Genomic DNA, 23,313 nt, shown 5'->3' on the forward strand with positions numbered 1-23,313 from the left:
AGTTGTGTTTGGATGCTAAAGCCCTGATCAATGATTCATTTCTTAACCCAGAGAATGAGGAGGTCAATTCTAACACAGCTAGCTGAGATCGGCTAACTGAACACAGATTAGTAATTGAACATTGGACTTTTCTGTTTTGTATGGCTCAGCTGTCGGTTGTGTAAACCTGCTGACTCATTACGGGGGCCTTAAATGTTGGAATGTAGATAGTCAGGTGACGAAGGATGGAATTGTAGCCTAGTCTTTCTACAATTACAAGCCTTTATTTACAGAGGCACCCATTACATATTGTGACACTTTTAATCCAACAACCCCATTTTATTTCTTTATAAATGCCACTGCCTGAATACAATTAAACACCGAATTGATATACAATTAATATTAAAAGCCAGTGTAATTGCCCTGACTTTTCTTGGATTTTGGCAAATACCATATCAATAACTTGTCTAAATTGTCTTCACATTAGAGGGGTGTGCGCTACAGGCAAGTATCCAAACACCTGTACATGCTGTACAGCACTGATTTTCCTACTGTTTCAAAATGAAATGAGTGCTGGTTCTAGTATATTCATTTTATACTACTGTTTTATGTTGCATGCAGGTACACTGTATCTTGATATAACGTACCTTGCTATTGGGAAACATTTGTATACCCAAAATGAAATTGCCCTGTTTGTAGGGGCGAATGATGCACTTGTAGTTAGTGTAATTGTAAAATTTTGTTTTGCGTTCGTCATAGAAATGAGAAAACAAATCTCTCCAACAGTGATGAATTAAAAAAAAAATGCAACAAACTATAAACTTCATGGGGTTTTTTAAATACCAGCTTTCTTGTCTCCTTTCCTGAAGGTAACACCTTAAAGTGATATCCTATTCCTTGGGTGTCATAAACCCTCTGGTACCTTGCCCATATGGTGGATTATTTAACTGTGATGGGTGTGGGGACATCATACAGGATCCTAATCTTCTCTTTATTGTGAGCAATGAGTACTTGTTAGAGCATGCACCCTGATTTCCGTCTGCTTGACAGACTCGGTTCCACCTGCTGCAGTTCATTGCACAGACGAGAGACATTCCTTCCTGCATTTGCCCACTGAGGTTTTGTAGGATAAAGGATTAAGGCAAATGAATTGTTATAAAGAAGTGTTTGCCTGTTTAGTTGTTTGCTGTATTATCGTTCAGCTTGTTTCTCAGACGTTAGATGAGGGGATACTGTAGACCATGTTTAGGTGCAGCTGAAAGAATGCACAATGGTTCACAATGGGGTGGAATTGCCTGTGGAGGCTACACCCATTTTGCTAATGTCAATTTACGCTTAAATCTCTTGCCAATCTCTGCATATGCAGGAACACAAAAATTTGTATAACCATTGTTGCTGCAATATTAGGTTGGCATCTTTCCATCTATGAAAGATGATGGACACGCAGCAAACAATCCATTTAGGTGGGATGTCTTCTCTTGGTGCACCTTTGCTAATCCTTGAGAGGCAGATTCTGCCACAAGTGCCGCACGGGAAGCTGCCAAGTGATGCTATGAGTTATTCTCAGCGTTGCACAAGTTCAACATGTAGTTGTGGAAGCTGTTCACTTTTTAATGTGATTCATACTGATGCTATAAAAATGTATTCAAAGAAACAGAAAATACAGAGTAGGTCTCCGTTAGGGTTTAAAATTGCAACAAAATTCCAGAAAAATGACCCATTCTGCTGCACCTAAAATTCTGGTTGTAATTTTAGATCTGTTGCGAACAAGGGTAATTGTAGGAAATTCATGTGTACTACTCATCAGTTTGGGGCCAGAACTATTATAAATGAGTGGGGATGTGTTCTTACTACCCATCTGCTGACTGCAAAATTTTTAACAAGTCAGTGGATCCTTCCCAGCAAGTGAATTTTGTCTTTGTTTCCTTCTGTTCTCAATTTTTTTTTTGCCTGGTGCCTGTTTCAGCCTCTTGTATCAATTGTTCGAATGTGTGCTGGCCTTCAGAATGTTCTAGCTTGATTTTTGCCCAGTTATAAAGAGATTTCAAGTTTAAGCAACATTCAGAAAGACCCTTTAAAGACAAGACATATTTGGTGCTTGCACGCAAGGTTGCAGCAGAGGTGATAGGAGTTGGTTGTTACTGGCATGCTGTGCAAACCCTCCTTCAGTATTGGTCACAGTGGTTGTTTGCGTTCATCACCTAAGCTGCCACTTTGTACTTGTGGTTAATAGAGCAGGAATCTTCTCCTTGAGGGAGCTCATCAAATGAAAAGGAGTGCCTGGGGTATAAATTTTTTTTGTTAATGGAAGAAAATTTTAGCGTCAGGAAAGTTTTTTTTTGGCTGCTACATTGATACAGTACCCTTGCTTGTTCCTGTGCAATTGCTTCAGGATATGACCTGGTGACTTAAATCTTGTCCGAGAGCTGCAGGACTCCAGAAAGCTGTACTGTATATGCTGAGAAATCTGCATCCCCTGTCAACAAAATTGAGATTTTCTGCATTTATTATTTGGTGAACTTTGCTGTAAATTTTGAGGACTACATTGAACTTGTTTGAGTTGCCCTCCATGTTCAAAAAGTCTCTGCTTCTTTCACAGTAAGCTTGGCTAGTTGGGCATGTTGCATTTATCCAGTTAACTAATGGAACCCTTGAAGTATTTAAGTTCCATCCTTTTAACATGTGTTAAAAGGTCGAAGGTGTACTTGAGAATGAGGCAGGGCAGAGAGCTATTTTGCTTGTATCACATTTTTTGATGACCTGAATGTACAATTTTTTCACTCCTTTTTGTGAGAGTGACAATTTGAAGTCTTCGTGTTATGCATGTGAGTATATAGAGTCATCGTTATAATGGCACAGAAGGAGGCCATTTGGCCCATTGAGTCCATGCCATATGCATTTACGTATGTAGTAAATTGGTTTATATTTTCACAGTTCGGTCTTCATATGGATTTATAGTAAATATGAAGAGTCCCAATTGGAATATGCATACATCGTCAATCTGGGAACAGTTCCACTATCAGCTTATGACTGAACAGCCATGGCTTGATTTCACAAGCAAGCAGTTAACCTCATCCTTTAGAATCGAAGTTGTACTAATGTGTGATTTATTTGTCAGACACTATTTAACTATAAAGACCATGATCCTGAAGACTTCAAAGTTTTCAATTTCAAGTCTAGTGGGTTCATTTCTTCCAAAATCAAAACTGTCTGACTGGAATTCTAAAGACCATTTAACTGGAGTGGCTGGATTATATTTACATTCCTTTTATTAAGTGAGCCATGTTCAGTATGTTGAGCAAGGTGCCAAGTGTATGTGAAGACTGTATTTACATAACCCTGTCACTGCAGTAAAGGCACCTTCTTAAATGCACATTTGGAGGTGATATGTAATGTTGAGCATGTCCTAGAACAGAGATGGTCTCTGTCCTCTCTGTGTTGCTTTTGTCCTCATTATATTATTGCTGACACTCCTTTGCAATGGCTGGTCTTGTTGGGATTCTGGTTTGGTTAAGCTGCTTGATGAGTCACTATATTTTTTACATATACCAGCTGTTACACCCAATAATACTGAAGATATAAACTCCAGGGAATGATCCTCACAGCCAGCTTGGGAGGGCTGGGTAGGAGGGGAACTGAAAGTGCAACAGATGCATTCATTTTCTGAGGGATTTTTTTTCCCCAGTTGGTAGCATGGAAGCAGACTGGGCTTAGGAGAGAAATAGAAATGAATCTTGCCAAAGTAATGGATCTTGTAAAGGCCCCTAATGAGTCATAAACTTTGTCATAACTACACTTCGTATCTGTAATGAATTTGTCTCTGGCTATAGTCATTTTTTGTTTAAAAAGTCAGTAAATCTGTAACTTTTTAAGTGACAGCAACTAAAATGGAATGTGTTTGGCTTTTTATCATCAATTTAGCTGTGTAATATTTTCAGCAGCCTCATTGTAAATGCAATTGTAAGAAATTTTATTTTGTGTTTATACCATACCTGCAATTTGAATAATTGTACTGTACCTGTTCTAAATGAAAAGTTTTAAATTGGTGAAAAGTGAGGTTTATTCCCTTATGCTTCTGTTGTATCTTAAGACTTGCCTCTACCATTCCCTGAGAGCAGCAGCCTAGTTGCACTGGACCTGACTATTCTGAGTCGTGCTTGGCCTGAACATGGTGTCTAGTATCTGCAAATCAGGATGAACACTGATCTGGCTTCTGCATCTGTTTTCCCCAGCTGGATGCTGCAATATTTCAGTGCTTTGACCAAGCTTTGGTGAAATAATAGTCAGTTAAGTTTGATTTCAACTCCCTTTTCCTGCTGGGATGTGGTTCCTTGAATGGAATCTGCTTTCCAGTACATCTTTGAAGTGACCTAATATTTGAGCAGGGACAAAAAGCCTCAACTATTGGGCTATGGTGGGGGGGGTGGTGGTTGCGGTGGCGGGGGGTTGACATCAGGCTTGGCTGTGACATCTTCCCTGGTGTCAGTAGTGCATTGATATTTTGTTAGGTTCAGGTTCAGTAGTCATTACTGTAAGCAGACCTCACATGCTCTATGATCCAACATGCAGCCTTTTTGTCCATCGTCTGGGTAAATAATGGCAAGACCCAGGGATCATTACTCAGGAAGCTTGCTTTGCACTCTGGCTGCTGGAATGGATCATGCACTGCTCTCTTTGAATGTGGCATGAATATACACTTTAGCAGACAGAGACTGAGCCATCATTGGTTTTATTTACAGAAAATGAATCCTAAAAGTGGGTCATGTATGTCTATGCTCTCCTTGATACATAAAATAAAATACCACTCACTTTTTTCTCTAAACAAGAGACTTTAGAATATAAACTCACTTCTTGTACTGTGTAACATATCTTAGTCTCAGAATTGACCCAGCTCTTCTGGTCAGTACAGAGCACTTTGGCTGCTGGCTGCAAAGTTGAAGCACTCGCTGTAGACTAAACAGATGGATAGAATTTCCACAGGGATTTTCCCAAACTGCCGCGGCAACCTTAGAAACCATTGCGAAATGGCTTTAATGGCCATTTATGCAATTTCTCTGGTAATTCTGCTGATTTACTGAGAGAGATCAGGCAACATTCTGTCCCTTGAAGTCAAAAGAACCCCTAGTCCACGAGCTGTCTGTGATTGTGTTCCTTCCTCAAAAGTCTGAGATACGACTGTGTTCACAGAAATATTCAGCTTTCACGCTATACTGAAAACAAATTTTGAAGTGACTACATCTCAATTATATCAAATCAACAGCCATGCACAGAACCTACTCTGATCAGAAAGCTGCATTTCTCATAAGTGTTGAACCTTTGACCATGGTTTGTGATTATGAATAGCTTATGGTCAATTAAACAACTAAAATTTTAAATATAACCCATTGTTTGCTGTAAAAACTCGCATCTTGTTTGGCCCTGAAACTGACCTGTTTAGTATTGCAATGTGACCTGGGGTCTGAGATCTTTTTCATGCTGATTCATGCCATAAAGCTCGAATCAAAGCAGTCGCAAGATTCATACTCTCATTGGCCTTCAAGCCAATCATTGTTGGTGTGGAGGTGAGTTTATAGGCTGACATGGGAATCTATCCTAAAAGGATTGAACTGGAATTTCTGGTCTGTGGTTAAGTATTGAGTCGCATAATGTATCTACCTACAGAGCTATCAATAGTTCCTGCCCTTTAGTTAACTTGTTCACCAGCATGACCTGTACAACATTTGAAATCAAAACTTGCCATTGTCCCTTTGAAATGACTCCTGATTTTGGAAACTGGGGGTGGTGGGGACCAGCCAGGGAAATAAGTCACCTGCTTACCCTCTTGGTATTGGGGAGGAGAGTTGAAAAAAACATTTTGTACTGGGATCAGAAGAGAGAAATCCCTTCTAGCAATAATTTGGGTAGATAATCAAGCTAATGTGGATTAATGTCAAGTCTTCATAGTGGGCTCTTGCACTGTGAAAGGCTGCACTGCATAAGTAGAAAAATTGATTTTGAAATACAACATGCAATACATAAAATACTTCCTGTAAGTAGCTGCTAATATGCAAAACACACCAGAAAGAGGAAATCATTTTTCTGGTGGCTGGAATGATGTGGAAGTATTACGCATGGCTTCATCTTTGTAATGCATGCATAGGGACCCCACCTGGGTTTCTGTTTGTGCTTTCTTGTTTTAAGCAGGTTCTTACTCCTCCCATGTCTGCTTTTAAGAACCGCACGCTACAGATAAATTCAGGCAGTTGGTTTCAGTTGGCCTGAAAGAGTTAATAACCTTCACCAATAAAAGCTTAGACTTTTGGTAAGCAGCAGCTTGGATGATCCTTTATAGTGTGGAATTCCTGAGTCAACAGTGATCCAGCAATTAACTGAAGGGTTTGTGTGGGTGCGGGACTGGAGATGTGTTTTACTGCCATTAATGGAGTGTGTTGCTTCTGGCCTCTGTCAGTAGGATTGCAATACTGTTAGGATTGGGTGAGAGACTGCTTGAAAACTGTCTGGTAAATTTATGCCTATATTAGCAGACGCTAGATCTGTTTCTTTCCCTTTTATTTCAAAGTTTTTTTTTGAGTCTAGGACCTGGCAAAAGGACACCAAAACAGAAAAGAATTTGGAGGTGACTGGCCAATTCTACCCCCCCCCCCCCCCCCCCAATTGGAAATATAATCTCCCTGGGGTTACTGTTTCAAGTTTAGTGTGTCCTGGAATTGATCAGTGCAGGTAGTTTTGCTGAGTGGAGAAGATTCTAAATCTTGGTCTGTGATTGTTACTCAGTATGATGCTTCAGCTCCATCTCCTTCGCCCTTCCTACATAAGGTTAGGTGTGTGAGATTCACACTCAACTTTTTAAGGAGTTCTATAATGGAAATGTATTACGATTATTGACCAAGATCTGATGTATCATTAATTCCAGAATTGATATGAAGTTTTTTTTTTTTTGCGTTCCCTTGCCAAAACTAGGATTCAGTGAGTTTTGTGCTGTCTGAGATCTGTGAACTATCAAAAACAGTAAGACATGTAAAACATGGCATTCACAAAGGAAGAATTGCAATTAAAATTCAATGTGAATGGTTAGCCGTTGTTGTCTGCTTAGTCTCCATGTAGTGATTTTTGAATTATCACTGCAAAGTGGAATGTTCAGTGTTGAGGCATGAGTTGGGCTTCCCACCAGGCTCTGGTTGAAACTGCATATTATGTATCACAGTTCAGACAGTCCTGTTCACATCCTGAGGCGAGGGCATGTGCTTACAGATATGGTCCCCCATCTTTGAGTGGTTCAACAGTCCCAGATATATCACATCTGTTTTCTGAACTACTTCAAAGTACTGTGTTGGAATGAGGTGAAGGGGGAAGATAACCAGTCAGCTGAAACCAGTTACAATGAGTGTTTTTGAATCTTCACTCCTGAATAAGTGACTTAACGCTAATGCTCTTCGGTCTGTGAATGCTGGCGATCCTTTGGCACCTTGAGCCGCTGGCCACTCTGAACAAGTTAGTCTGATTGTAGAGAGCATTAAAGTTTACGGGAGGGAGAACAGTGCTGACTTTCTTTCCCAGCCCAATTCTAGTGGCGCAAGTCGTCCACTCTTGAGTTGAGCTAACTCAATGCGGCCTCATGATGTGTTGCTTTTACTGCAGTTTTCTGTTTAACTCTGTATTTAATGCTCCTTTACTTTTATAAGGGGCGGCGCAGTGGTTACCACTGCAGCCTCACAGCTCCAGTGACCCGGGTTCGGTTCTGGGTACTGCCTGTGCGGAGTTTGCAAGTTCTCCCCGTGACCATGTGGGTTTCCGCCGGGTGCTCCGGTTTCCTCCCACAGCCAAAAGTTTGCAGGTTGATGGGTCAATTGGCCATTGTAAATTGCCCCTGGTGTAGGTAGGTGGTAGGAGACTGGTGGGGATGTGGTAGGGAATATGGGATTAATGTAGGATTAGTGTAAGTGGGTGGTTGTTGGTCGGCACAGACTCAGTGGGCCGAAGGACCTGTTTTTCTCTCTGACTCTATACAAACATTCTTTTTTCTGAATCATCCTCTGAACATATCCCTGAGTTGATACAGTTGTTAAAAAAAAAAAGGATTCATTGATGAAACTGTCCTTCTGAATGGAAGAAAGTAATTAACTTGGAAGGGCAATAAAGGTGGACATCATGAAACATTCCTATAGGGGAAAATACAATTTTTAAAATTCAAATATAAATTGAATGGTATTCCTCCCCTGCTCCTCTCTTCTGTGGTCCAGCCTCTTTTAGGGCACTGGTAGAGCATCGCCTTGTAGTGACATGTTTCTTTGGCATTACTATTTTGGATTCAGTACATGCCTGCAGTATTAACTATGTAATTCTGCAGTTGACTCAGCCGTCTTTGTGCTGTATGGGCAGCTGTCTTCACTGTGATTCAAATTCTGGATGTACAGTGCTAGTTGTATATTTGAATATATCTTGTTGCACATCTGTATACTTAAAATGATGCTTGTTTTAAATCTGTTAAAATGTTATCCATTTTCATAAGATTTTATTTGAGTATGTTGCACTTTTTCCCTGAGCCATGCACAGTTACTTGGCTGAGGGGTCAGGCAGAAACACCCTCTCCCAGATCTCTCTCTGGATGATGTAACAGGTTATGACAGAGATTGATAAATGCTTGGACACGAAGGGAATCGAGGGATTGAGGATAGAGTGGGACCACGGAGTTGTGGTAGAAGATAAGCCATGAATTTACTGAATGGCGGAGCAGGCTCAAAGGGCTGTATGGCCTACTCCTATTTCTTATGAGGTGAGTTATTGGCATGGGGTGATTCCTTTAGCCTTTTCTCTTGAGAGATGGACATAGCAAAGTGGCTGGCATAAAGCTTTCATCTAACCTGTGAAACCGTTCTATCCTCCCCACAAATGATGTATAATTTTGTGGTTTGCTACCTTTCCATATTGGTAACGTGGTTGTGTCTGAGCTCCTTGGCGACTAGTTTTGAGTGACTTGGCGGTTTCTAGACTGATGCTCTGCATTCTGAGCTCCACAGGAGCCTTTCCCTGTGAGTTCTAGAAGTTACTTTGTTTTGCATCCTGAAAATCATGCTGTCTGCTTCAATTCAAAATTCTGCATACACTCTGAAGTAGATCAGATTGTTGTTGAGAATGGTGTGGGGTTTCAGTAATGCACATGACATCATTTTAGATACGTAACCCATCAAGGACTGGGAATTCCCTTCCAAAATGAAGTTACTCTACAAGTGCTTAAACTCTGTTTTTTTCCCCCGTGAGATTTGACCTGTCTTTGCATTCGCAGCATTTGTTTCCAATGTCCAGACTTTTTTTTTTATCTCCTGTGATTTTTCTAATAGAAAACCTGACGAGCGTTATGTCCTTGGAAAAGCTCTGCTTTGGTCCAAATGGAAGGCTTTTAGTACAGTGATGTTTTGAATAGCCTTTGAGCTACACTGTGTAAATGTAGAATGAGAGAGAAGAGGGGGTTATCTTTTGTTACAATTTCCTTCACTAATAATGAGTAATGTCCAAGGTTACAATGGAAAAAGAACATAAAGAGCACACAGTTGCATCAAGGCTTTCGTTTTTGAAATTCATGACAGGAGCGCTCAGCAGCTGAATGGAATGAAAAAAGAATAGAGATGCATGCAATTGAGTGATTTTTCTTAGAACCACATTATAAAATTCCTTTTTTGCAACATAAGTGTGTGGTGCAGAGTTCTATAGATTAGGGATAGTTTAGGTTCATTCAGCGAGAGGCAACTCTGGAATTCTATAGAAAATGCTGGAAGTACTCAGCAGATCTGGCAGTATCTGTGGAGAGAGAAACAGTTAACGTTTCAGGTCGATGACCTTTCATCAGAACTGGAAAAAGTTAGAGATGTAATGGGCTTTAAGCAAGTAGAGTATTTCCAGCATTTTCTGTTCTTCAAATTTCTAGCACAGCATTTTGCTTTTATCTAGAATGTTACACTTGACCTTAGTATCCCGAGACTAGTGAAGGGGAGCTATAAACAAGATTTTCCCACTTGTATGTGAGATGAAATATCAAATGCTGCTGTTGGCTGGTGACCCCAGCATGCATCACTGTCTTTAGAGTAGAGGAGTGATGCCCATCAATATGTGAGCGAATGGCATCCTAACAGTTGGTTTTTTAAAATTATATACTATAGAGTGAAGAAAATAAATTTACATCTCAAACTCAATTTACACAGGATGTTTAAAATCGATTTATATTGGAATTTGATCTTTACAGAAAGAAAGAACTCATTTGAATTATGTAAGATCAAGATGATCTGTTCGTGATGTGTTGACTGACGGTTAAACGTTAACCAGGACTCCGGGTCCTGAATAATGCTTTGGGGTCTTTTACATCGTGAGCAAACAGACGCCCAGTTTATCATCTTACAGGAAAGGCGGTACCTCCAACAATACAACACTTGTCAGTGTACGTTATCTGCTCAGGAGTCTGGAGTGGGACTCGTACCCATGACCCTCAGATGCAGATAGTAATGCTGCTACTGAGCCAAGGCTGAGGTGTGTGTCTACATATATATTTGCACAGTTCAGTGACTGGTTCCAGTTATTTTTCCAGCATAAATAGCACCAAGGCATGCTCAGGATTTAATAAGGGGGCTGTTTATATTGAAGTTAATTGCAATTGCATAACTGGCCTATAAAATTTTAAAAATTCCAGAGTAACATGTTTATTTCCTGAACTGGTTATGCAATTGCGATTAAGTTTACCAACACAAAAGCTGTGCTATTAAGGATCATTATCGCAATCAGAAAGGGAAAGCAACACAATTTCTAGCTGTAACCATACTTTTACTGAAAATTAATACCATGATATTTCTGGAAGTTATGAATTACTGAAGTGAATTGGACAGAATGTGATGCACTTAATGTGTAGTCTGCTATCTTTCACACCCGCTGTGGGAATATTTCTCACGTGATAAGTTAAATTTACAGTTCCCACTACTTGCACTGCATTATCCTGCTTGTGCACTAAGCAAGTAAGATAAAGTCAGGAAAGGGTGGCATGACTAAACTTCTTACTGTCTTCTGAGGAAGAAGGATCCTGCGCTGAAATGGTGTTCTATATGAAATCTGGTGAGATGCTCGTTGGATCCATTTTGTAAACTCTGAAATAGTTTGTCAAACGGTGTTTAGTCTACTCTAGATCAAACCACTGTATGCAAGCATTCCCGCCTGCCATTCAAAGCATTTAGATTAAAAATAAACACACTTCTAGATTGCTGTAAAATGAGATAATCAACCTGTTCCCTTCTAATACCTGTTGACGCTGAATGTCAGAAATTTCTGGCTGACTAATCCAGAGTGAATTTGATCCCCTTGGTGATCATTCTGAGCAGCTCCTTTCTCTAATACTGCTATAGCTTACACTGAACACTGTGTTGGGTGTCAAGTAGTCTGGGAATTAAATTTGACTGGTCATGAATTGAATCAAAGTAGTTCTGCATTTGTGGCTGTAGCTCCAGTTGCAATAGAAATATTGTATGGTGGATTAATGTAGCAACTGTCCATGTTAAAACAGTTGTCTATAGATGCCCTAATGGTGCAGCTGGCTAAGACTGTGAAAGCTGAGTCATACAGGCCAAAAAGTTTGATCCTTTATGCTGCTGTAGGGTGCTATAGCTGGCTGCAGTGCTCGCCCCTTCGTTTGGGGAGGGCAGAATTTGCTAATGTTGATATTTCTGATCCCCACTTCTTGGGACCTGTGAGCACAAGGTGTCATTGGAATGTGTGGAATTTTGGCGGCAAACAAATGTCTGCAATGGTGGTGTAAGTCTCTGGCGCGCGCCCCCCCCCCCCCCCCCCCTTACAAATATTCAAATAGCCTAACTGTTCCTGTTATCTGGGCTTTCCCTATGCCGCGTTGACTGAAAAAAGTAGCCGCCCAATCTAATTTCACCTTCCAGCACCTGGTCCATAGCCATGCAGGTTACAGCACTTCGGGTGCATGCCCAGGTACCTTTTAAAAGAATTGAGGGTTTTTACTCTACCACCATTCCTAGTAGTGAATTCCATACACCCACCACCCTCTGGGTGAAAAAGCTTTTACTCATATCCCCTCTAATCCTTCTACCAATCACCTTAAATCTGTGTCCCCTGGTAATTGACCTCTCCGTTAGGGGAAATGGGTCCTTCCTGTCTACTCTATCTAGGCCCCTCGTAATTTTGTACACTTCAATCAAGTCAGCCCTCAGCCTCCCCTGTTCTAAGGAAAACAACCCCAGCCTTTCCAATCTTTCATCATAGCCAGAACTTTCAAGCCCTGGCAACATTCTTGTAAATCTCCTCTCTACTCTCTCCAGAGCAATTATATCCTTCCTATAGTGTGGTGACCAGAACTGTATGCAATACACCAGCATGGCCTAACCAGCATTTTAGCTGGTTCCAGCATTACATCCCTGCTTTTGTATTCTATACCTTGGCCAATAATGGAAAGCATTCCATATGCCGCCTTCACACTATCTATCTGTCCTGCCACCTTCAGGGACCTGTGGACTCCAAGGTGTCTCACTTCCTCAATTTCCTCCCATTTATTGTGTATTCCATTTGCCACTTTTCCGTCCACTCAATCAAACCATTTATATCATTCTGGAGTCTACGGCTATCAACTACATGGCCAATTTTTGTGTCATCAGCAAATTTTCCAATCATGCCTTCTACGTTCAAGTCCAAATCATTAATATATACCATGAACAGCAAGAGACCCAACACTTAGCCCTGTGGGACGCCACTGGGCTTTCCATTCGCAAAAACATCCGTCGACTTCTATCCTTTGTTTCCTGTCCCTGAGCCAATTTTGGATCCAACCTGCCACATTCCCCTGTATCCCATGGGCTTTCAATTTACTGACCAGTCTGCCATGCGGGACCTTGTCAAATACATGTTGCTTAAGACAACACAAAAACTCATGATATGGTGGCAGCGGTGGTGAAAAAACAAGATATGTGCTTGAAGACCACTGTTAAAACAGCAAATAAAATTTAAAAGCAATACAGGAAATGAGGAAACTTGAAGCAACAAGTGAAGAAACTTTAAAACAAGTTCCTGAAAAGAAAAGATAGCTACATACCTTAGAAGGCTGAGCAAATCTCCATAGAACAGAAGTGTGGCCGAAAAGCAAGCGATCGGGTGAGTCATTGTGCCTTTGAAGATTTTTAAAAATTCATTTTCTAAAGGCTCCATGTGCGAGAGGAGAAAAAAAAGGGGCAAACCCTGAAAAGTGCAAATGAAAGGAAAAAGTCCAATATTAAAAAAAAAAAGCGCGTGGGAAAACCCCGAATACAGTAGTCTCCATTAAAGCAGTCAAGCTGAAAAAAATCATTAAACCAATCAAGTATGAAGAAGATAAATGAACTCTAGTGAAAAAAGCAAAGGGGAAAACCCTTGAACCACCTATCAAACAGCTGTGTAAACATACAAGCCAAGGCTCAGAGAAAAAAACAGTCAAGCATCAAAGCAGCTAGCTTAAAAAAATTCTTAAAGGGGGGATAGTGCAGAGTTAATAAAAAATGTTTTAAGCCACAATTAAGTACTGAAGGCACACAGACAGCTGGACCAAGTTAAATATATAGCAGAAAGCGGAAGGATGGGTATCAAATTTTCCAGCATGAACTGGAAGGCCATTGATATCCTATCAGAGTGCATTCTTTGTTTAAAAAGTTTGAAGTTATGCTTCATAGACCAAGCGGTTGCAGAACCAGAGAAGCAGCCAGTGAAAATACTGATAGCAGTTGGAAATGAGGTGTTATACAGAATCACTACCTCTGGTTTACATTGAGGACCAGAAAGATCCCGCAAAGATATGGAAAGTGCTAGAAGATCAGCTTCAGGTAAGAGTGAATTATAGAAATCATCGCATGGAATTGATGGCCTACAAGCAATAGCCACAGGAATCAGTAGAACAGCTCGCAGCAAGGCCAACCAATGCAATTTTTCAGAAACTGAACTGTCGGAGCGACTAATAGAGCTGGTGATTGTCTCAATACCTATTGAAACGTTTCAAAAAGTTCTCTTGTGGGGTGGGGAGGGGGGTGAGAAAAAAAAGGCCACAGCATTGATGCGCTGCTAGAAGGTGGCAGGAATTATGAAGCCACTGTAGCTGGACTACAGCATCAACAAGCACTAGGTGCCGCTGACTGTATCGGCATGGTAACCAGGTCACACAAAGCAAGCAAACTGTGTAAGTATGGTTTGTCCCACTCACTATGAAGTTGTCCTGCATTTCAAGATCTTCTGTGCAAGGCATGCAGTGCAAAAGGACACTGGGCCCGCCTATGCAAGAAATCTGGTCCAAAGATGTAGCCAGAGGCCACAATAGGACACAAACAAACAGAAGACAGGCGCAGCAGCAACCCAAGAGCGCCAGAGACTTGCGTAAACGCAAGGCAGTACATGAAGTCCACAGCGAAATAGACCCGAGACGAGACTCTGAGTGGAGCAATTCTCTGCCACAAGCTGAGTAGGCATTTCAAACTGTGTACCTGACACGTTATGTTGAATTCAAACAACTGGAAGCTTTTGATACAATTACTATTGGGTGCCCAAACAAAGTTGGCAAACACACACACTTAGGACTAAGATTGACATGGTAGCTAGTGCAAATATCCTACTAATCCGAATCCTGAAGGATATGTACTGGAGTTGTTGGAAATTAATACAGCTGACGACTGCAAAGTTATCTGCATACAATGGGTCAGCCACCCCTTACACTAACAATGCAATGCAGCTATGGCAAGTCAGCATGGAAACAACACATACTTTACCTGGTAGACACAAGTGGACCAGCAGTGGCAGGGTTCCCAGTGTGTCAGGACCTCAACATTGTGACTATCCACAAAATCACCAAGTTACCCATTACAACAGAGGAGACCAAGGGTACCCACATTGAGTCAGTCCAAGACTTGCAACAGATGTACCAGGACAGGTTCGACACCACAGATTTCAAAGACAATGCCCTATTGCACGTCCGAGAGGATACACTTCCTGTGTCCAGACGCCTGATATCTGAGATTGAGTCACAGTTCCTTCAGGATCTCAGTGGTTCTGGTCTGGAGAGTATCAGCCCCTTCTCGGAGATACCACACCAAGAGAATGAAGATCCAAATTCAGATGAAGTTTTCTCAACAGGCAGTGTTTCTTTGCACTCCAGTGACTCAGAAGAAGAGATTGATGCAATTATTGAGAAGCAAAGGCTGGCAGTGGGGAGCATTGCCAAGGGGAAATTTCTAAGGACCAGAACCTGCTCGAAGCTTTTTGGCCAGCATCAAACGATGCAGTCTGGAAATCCAGCAGCACAACTATGCCACGCCCTCACCTGGGTTCTAGAGAACTGCCAGCACCAAAACGAGCCAGAATGGACAGGTACTTCCATGAGGCCAAGTACTCCTCCCCCAACAAGTTCTCGACCTTTAGCCCCAGGCTGTCATACGCAGAGGATGAGAGGCGAGGCGATGTCCTGCAGAGGAGGAATGAATTGAAGCATTGTCTGTTGGCTCTTCGAGATGAGGTACTGGAACTTTCCGAGAATGGCAAGGCCTCAAAAGTGATCATCCTGAAAAAAGCAATAGAGTATGTTAGCAGGCTGAAGGCAGAGCAACAGAAACTGAATGCAGAGAGTGAGAAACTTCAGAAAATAACAGCAACAGCTTAGACGCAAATTCTCCGAGATGCAGGAGGCACTCCTCGAAACACAAAGGGAGAATGAAAATGCTGCATGACCAACATGCAGTGACAGAACAACAGGGACAACAACCATCACATCAACAATATGTCTGCAAACCAAAAACAGCCAAAGGTGAAATCCACATCCCCAGAAGGTTATCCCGTAACAAGATGTGGAAGAGTTGTCAAACCACTGAAACAATATATTTTTAAAAATCCATTCATGGGATGTGGACATCAATGGCTAGGCCAGCATTAATTGCCCATCCCTAATTGCCCTTGAGAAGGTGGTGGTGAGCTGCACTCTTGAACCACTGCAGTCCATGAGGGGTGCATACACCCACAGTGCTGTTAGGAATTTGACCCAGTGACTGTGAAGGAACAGTGATATGGTGTGTGGCTTGGGGAACTTGCATGTGGTGTTCTGGTGCATCTGCTGCCCTTGTCCTTTTAGGTGGTAGAGGTAGTGGGTTTGGGGGAGGCAGTGGCATAGTGGTATTGTCACTGGACTAGTAACCCAGACACCCAGGGTATTGCTCTGGGGACGTGGGTTCGAATCCCACCACGACAGAAGGTGGAATTTGAATTCAATTAATAAAAATCTGGAATTAAAAGCTAGTCTAATGGCCATGAAACCATAGTCGATTGTTGTAAAAACCCTCTGGTTCACGAATGTCCTTTAGGAAAGGAAAGTTGCTGTCCTTAACTGGTCTGGCTTATGTGACTCCAGAGCCGCAGCAATGTGGTTGACTCTTAAATGCCCTCTGAGATAGCTTAGCAAGCCATTTATTTGTATCTAACTGCTACGAGATGCTGTATGGACTGTATAAACTAATTTTGATATCCAATTTTGTTTTTAATTGTAACGTACAAGACTTATTTTTTGGAAAGAAAGGGGATGTTGTATGATCGCTTTGTGATGTCTCTTTAAGAACTTAGTATGCTAATGAGCGAAGTACCAGGGTGTAGTCATGTATGTGACTAGAAGCCATAGTCACTCTGCGCTGTAACACCCTGGACAACGGTTCTGTATATAGTTTGCTAGGAACAGTTCTAAAAACTGAAGAAATGCTCAGTTGGGAAAAGAATTTCAATTTAGGGCTGGTTAATTGTGAATCTTGTATTCTGACTAATGGAGCTCAGAAGCCCTAACACTGCTTGTACATTGATCGCTGGTGTCACAGCAGTCATGGGAAGCTCCAGTGTTCTTGTTCGCATGTTTATATAAATGTAGAGAGAGGTATTTTGGTGGCTCATTAATTATACTTATATTTTTCCCCACACTTTCCTTCTAGCTCAGTATTGAGAAAGTCAGGGCCATGGTGGAACAAGTCGAGATGAAAGCTCAAGTGATTCGATCAGAAGTCAAAGCAGTAACGTCGCGGCACAAGAAGGCGCTAGAAGAGCGCGAATGTGACCTATTAAGAAAGGTGAATTACTCTTGCAGTTTACAATGTCAACTGTGGTGTTGAGCAATCTGGTTAATCTCATTGGTTTCTGATTCTGCGCTGAATGCTGGGTTTTCACATAAGAACCCAAATTAACATTTCTTTCTCATTGGCCCACAGCCCCCTCCTGAGGGTGGTGTCTCATGCTGAGCGGGGAGGGAGTGGGGGAATGTGGGTGGTTGGGCAAGAAGCAGTGGTCTCCTTTTATATGGCGTGTCAGTGAATTAGTTTTAAGTGTGGTGACTTGTGCAGACATACGAGGCAGCAGGATCCTGCAATCAGAAATTCGATAAATAGTGTGTTTTTGATGGTATTGATCAAGGTACCAGGGGAACCTCTCGCTCTTCAAACAGTGTCATGGAATCTAACATTTGCTGAAAGAGAGATGAGGGCGTCATGGAATAGAATCTTGCAGCGCAGAAGGAAGCCCTTCAGCCTGTCGCACCTATGCTGGCTCTTTAACAGAGGTGTTGTTACGAGAGTTTCCGTATTTTTTGTTAAAACCTGGATTCTATGTTTTAAAACTGAAGAGGCTGAACTTTGGGTGTTTTTTAAAGGCAGATCGACAAAAGGTTGACCATCGCTGAAATTAGACATTTTGTCAAAGCTTTTTGTCTTGCACTCATCAGGACAATCTGCAAGAAAACCAATGTAAGGGAAACAACAAATTTATACTGTATGAAAAGAGTGCTGACTGGTTTTCAAGTGGACACTGGTAGCGGCATTGCCATGGTGCATTGTCCATGGCAACACCTCTACCAGAGTCCGCTCAAGTTCTGTACTACCAAACGACTATTTAGAAGGTTGACCAGTAAACACATTTTTACCGGAAAGCGTGTGATTTCAAGTAAACATGGGGCTTTGACCTGAGAGCTATTTTTTTGTTGTGACAAGACAGAATTTACGATTATCATGAGTTTTGCCTAGAAAGTTTAATTTCATTTGGAACTATTAAAAGCTAGTTGGGCTAAAGGAGTTGTTGGACACCTGCCAGAATCAGAAGAGAATCCAGACCATTGCTGCCTCTCTTTGAAGAATCCCTGCAGTTGAATTTCTTTGAACGCCTACCCAAATAGGCTGTTCATCAACCTCACCTAGAAAGATTCCTAGTGGCAGCCAACTATTTGACTTTAGGATACCTCGCCACAACAAAGGACTTCCAGATCTTTGCAGTCTGTTTTTTAAAATTCCTTTATATTTCGTTGTAACAGCTGTAAACAAAAGTTCTTTTTTGTTCCTGGTTAACTGGTTTTTGGATGTATGTGCCTGAAGGCTAGGATTAAATCTGGGGCTTTAATATTTCAATTCGCTTATATGTTTACTTCATTATTGGTTAAGACTTGATTTATAATTGGATAATTTTATTTAGTAAAGAAACCTGGTTGGTGTGCTTTATTCTGGGGACAAATAGAGTATCTAGTTCCGGAAAGTCGGTAAATTTATTGACTTGACATCTGGAGAAGTGGGACTGAATTAACAGTGCGCTCCTCCCGCCCCTGTCGTAACAGTGTCCAAATTAGTGCCGCACCCCAGTATTTTCCCCATTACCCTGTAAATTAGTCCTCTTCAAGTACATGTCTAGTTGCCTTCTGAAAGTTCCTATGGAATCTGATAACACCACCCTTTCAGGTAGTGCACTCCAAGCCTTAACCACCCTCGTGTGAGGAAATATCCCCTCTCGTTCTTTTGCCAATTGTTTCAAATCTTATGCCATCTGGTTACTGACCCACTTGCCAGAGGAAATGGAACAAGGAGGATAAACTATGAAAATACCTCATTATGTTGAATACCTTTGGTCTTTAACCCTCTTTGCTGTGAGAACAATTACAGCTTTTTCAATCTCTCCACATAACTGAACTGCCTCATACTGCAAACCTGCTGGTTAATAAAATTGAGCTCATGGAATCAGGGTCAGTGCCAGCTTGGATTTAAAAAAAAAAAAGTTGGCTTAAGGCCAGAAAACAGCAAGTCATGGTAAATGGTTATTTTTCAGACTGGAGGATGGTAGACTATGGTGTTCCCCAAGGCATATATATTGGAATAGACAGTAGCATTTCAAAATTTGCAGATGATACCAAACGTGGAGTGGCGGACAGTGAGGATGATGCAAATCAACTGAAACAGGGCACAGGCTAGCAGAATGAGAAGACAAGTGGCAGATGGAATTTAATACAGATAAGTGCGAGGTGATATATTTTGGTAGAAGGGATGGGGAAAGGTCATAAAGACTTAATGGCACAGTTCTAAAGAGTGTGCAGGGGCAGAAAGACCTTGGTGGTGCCTGTGCAAAGATCTTTGAAGGAGGCAGGAGATATATTGAGAGAATGCTCAGCAAATCTAATGGAGTTTTGGGCTTCATAAATAGAAGTATTGAATTCAAAAGCAGCGAGGTTATGCTGAACTTTTATAAAGCTCTGGTTCGACCACAACTGTAGTGTCGTATCCAGTTCTGATCACTATGCTTTAGGAAGGATGTGAGGGTCCTTGAGAGGGTGCAGAGAAGGTTTACCAGAATGGTTCCAGGGATGAGGGATTTTAGCAACAAGGTTAGGTTGGAGAAGTTGGGGTTGTTCTCCTTGGAGCAAAGGAGATTGCAGGGAGATTGATAGGGGTGTGCAAGATTGAGAGGTTTGAATAAGGTAGACAAAGAAAAACTTCCCATTAGCTGATGGTACAAGGACTGGGGGACACAGATTTAAGGTTTTGGGCAAGAGATGCAGAGGGGATGTGAGGAACCTTTTTTACACAGTGGGTAGTAATGACCTGGAACTTGCTGCCTACAAAGGTGGAGGCTGAAATGATCATTGATTTCAAGAAGAAATTAGATGGACACTTGAAGGAAGTAAACTTGCAGGGCTACGAGATAGAGTAGGGGAATGAGACTGACTGGATTGCTCGACAGAGTGTGGACATGGACTCACTGGGCTGAATGGCCTCATTCTGTGCCATAAATGACTCCGATTCTATCCTTAGTACCATCCTGGTAAATCTTGGTACCCTCTCCGGGGCCTTGACATCTTTAAAAGTATGGTGCCCAGAATTGCACACAATACTGCGGCTGAGGCGAAGCCAGAGATTTACAGAGGTGCCTAGCATAACTGACGTTTTTTTTAATTCAGTGCCCCTATTTACAAAACCAATTATCCCATATGCTTTCTTAACTGCCTTACCTACTTGCTCTGCCACCTTGAAAGCTTTGTGAATATGTACCCCAGGTCCCTTAGTTTTTGCATCCCCTTCAAAATGGCATCATTTAGATTTTACTGCCTCTCCATGTTGTTTGAAAGGTCATCTCTTCACACTTATCCACATTAAATTGCATCTGCCGTGTCTGTCCAAATACACTTATCTATGTCCTCCTGAGGTCTGCTACTATCTTCCTCACTGTATTGCCAAGTTTTGTATTGTCTACAAACTTCAAAGTTATACTCCCTATACCCAAATGCAGGTTACTTGTATAAAAGAGCAGTACTCCTAATACAGACTGCTGGAGGACCCCACTGCATACTTCCCTGCAGTCAGAAAAGCATCGCTTCGCCACTATTCTCTGCCCCCTATTCCTTAACCAATTACAGTCCCACGTTACCACTGCCTCTTTAATCCCATGTGCTTCTATTTTCCAAAGTCCTTTTGAAAGTTCAAATATATAACCTCTACTCGAGCCCTCTGTTACTTCAGAGAGCTCAATCAGGTTAGTCAAAGACAATCTGCCTGTAACAAATCCATGCTGGCTGTCTCTTATTAACCCATGTTTCTCCAAGTAAGAATCTGTGTTGTCCTTGACAGTGTGGTCTCTCCCCATTGATGAGAGACTGATTGGCCCGTAGTTATCAGGTTTATCACTTTCCCCCTTTTTGAGCAGGGGTGTTATGTTTGCAACCCTCCAGTCCTTTGACACCATTTTAATGATCAAGGGGAATTGAAAGATTATGGGCAAAGCTTCTGCTATCACCAACCTGGGTGACTTGTTAACTTTGCCAACCTATTTAGCATCTCCTTTCTATCTATTTATTTTTGTACTATCCAAATCTTTATCTCTTTCCCCCCCCCCCCCCCCCCCCCACCCCCTGCACACACCCCCTTCCCCAGACATTAACTTCATCCTCTTCTTTCATAAAGATTGATATAAAGTACTCATTCAGTACCTCAATCATGCTCTCTGCCTCCAAGATGATTTCATTTTTAGTCCCCAATTAACCTTAGCATAGAGGCCTGCTACCCGACCCGACCATGTGTCGGGGTCAAGTCGGGCCGGACACACACGGGAAGTGCTCTGCTGGTAAGTATTAAAAATAAAAAATTTACCTGAGCTGGGAGTCCGGGACGAAACTGAGTCTGTGCAGTGAGCAAGTGACGTCACTGACGTCTCGCGCATGCACTGCAGCTTCTTGCAGGTTCGATGTCAGGAAGATAAGTAAATGGATGGTCGGCTTGGGTCGGGCCGAGTAGTGGCGGGTTCGGGGCAAAATCGGAGGGACTCTGGCCGGGTCGGTTTGGTCGGATTCTTTTTCCCGACCTAAAGCGGGTCTCTATCTTATTAACTTTACTGAAGTTTATAAAGATTTTTAGGTTCCCTTTTATTCGCCCTGCTAATCTTGTACTCTGTATGCCCCTATATTCATTTTCAGTTTCTGCCTGAACTCTCCGTATTCTGTCTTTTTAAAAAATATATATTGTATTCTATACCTGACATTTGTTGTAAACTGTTTTTTTTGTTTTATTTTAACCCCTGTTTCTTTTGTCATCCAGGATGCTTTGGCTTTGGATGCCCCATCCATTCTCCTTATGGGGAATTGCTTGGTTTTTACCTGAACTATCTCTGCCTTGAAAGCCAACCACTACTTATTTTCTGTTTTCCTGGCCAATTTTTTTTTCATGTGATAGATCCCTTATCTATTCACTGAAATTGACCATCTTCCAATTCAGCAGTTCTTCACTAAGGCCAGTTTGGATTGAGCATAAATTCTCCTAGCACCCATAACCATCTGACCCAAATGTGTTTGTTTGGTTCAGTTGGTACTGCACAATGTTAAATGTAACATTATTGAACACTGCCTCTTGTCTCCAAAGAAAGCAATTATTTTTTAAAGAATTGCATTTCTGAGTATCAAATTATATATGTGGACATGTATTAGTTCAGTGAAATTTTCATGGTTCCGAGTTTCTTGTTTTCTGTTGGAGAAAGTGATAGTTAAAGAATATGATTTTGATTGTTGCAGAGCAAATTAGTAATTCTTGTATGTTGATAATCTAGGGTCTTTTTTGGTTCTATAGCAACCACTTTTAATTCTATGAAAAATGCACTTAAGAGCTCTTTGCTTCTGTGTGCAATGACCCCACCCCAAATGTAGCTGAAGCATACAGGTGAAGAACGTGCCAGCTTAGATCTCTGGTTGAGTCTGTGTAGGGCCTTTCTTTATACTAACACTTTAGAAAAGTATGCACATTTCCTCAAATCAGAATCACTGCAGGTTTTGCAGAAATACAGTAGCTTTTGTCTTTCAGTAACTGCTCAGGTACCTAATGTCAACTGGGGTGGCAGTAGCAACACTACAATGAATCTCAATGCTGCTTTAGGGAGAATGACAAATCAACCAGACTTTCTGCTGCTCAGTCACTGTTGGAAATATGGATGTTGAGTGAGGACAGGATTGGCAAGGATTTCACGAATGGTGATTTGAGTGCAATACTGGAGGCTGACCATTTTTGGAATTGTAGTCTAGGAAGGAAATGAGTCGACTCCTTTGGGAGGGGAGCAGAAAACATCGAAGTGGAAGGGGAAAATGCCCTGGTTTGCCAATCTAGGTCAGTACTTTTTAAAACTGCACCTGTGAGTTAGTGGCAGAAATAGAGGGAGAAAGGGGAGTGTTACATTCTTGATATCTCAATAGCATTACTGAAATAGGCCTTTCTTCACCTATATGTGAGCTGTTACTATATTCGTAAGCAAAATGAGAAGTATCTAATGTTACATGGGTTAACTTTTAATAGAAACATACAGAATTAAAACAAAAATACAGTAGAATGTTTAGTGCTTCACAAGGATACTACATCCATAGAATTTGTGCTTTGGAACTAAGTCAGTGGGCTCATTCAGGGGAAGCAAGGGTAACTGGATTTTGAAGTTGAATTTTGCTGCGAGGAGCTGCATTAGCATTGGTAGAGTTGATAACTATCCTAGTATGTTTTAGAAATGAAAGCAAAAAGA

General features: G+C 41.5%; 1 protein-coding gene across 1 annotated transcript in view; it reads left to right on the plus strand.

Annotated features, from left to right (window-relative positions):
• Window positions 1–23,313, plus strand: part of trim71 (tripartite motif containing 71, E3 ubiquitin protein ligase) — a 69,207-nt gene that overhangs the window by 37,676 nt on the left and 8,218 nt on the right. Inside the window, exon 3 of the mRNA XM_068049742.1 lies at window positions 16,953–17,087. Within this exon, the coding sequence (XP_067905843.1) occupies window positions 16,953–17,087 (135 nt within the window). The remainder of the gene's footprint in view (window positions 1–16,952; window positions 17,088–23,313) is intronic.

Source organism: Heterodontus francisci, chromosome 17, assembly GCF_036365525.1.
Source record: "Heterodontus francisci isolate sHetFra1 chromosome 17, sHetFra1.hap1, whole genome shotgun sequence".
NCBI classification, from domain to species: Eukaryota; Metazoa; Chordata; class Chondrichthyes; order Heterodontiformes; family Heterodontidae; genus Heterodontus; species Heterodontus francisci.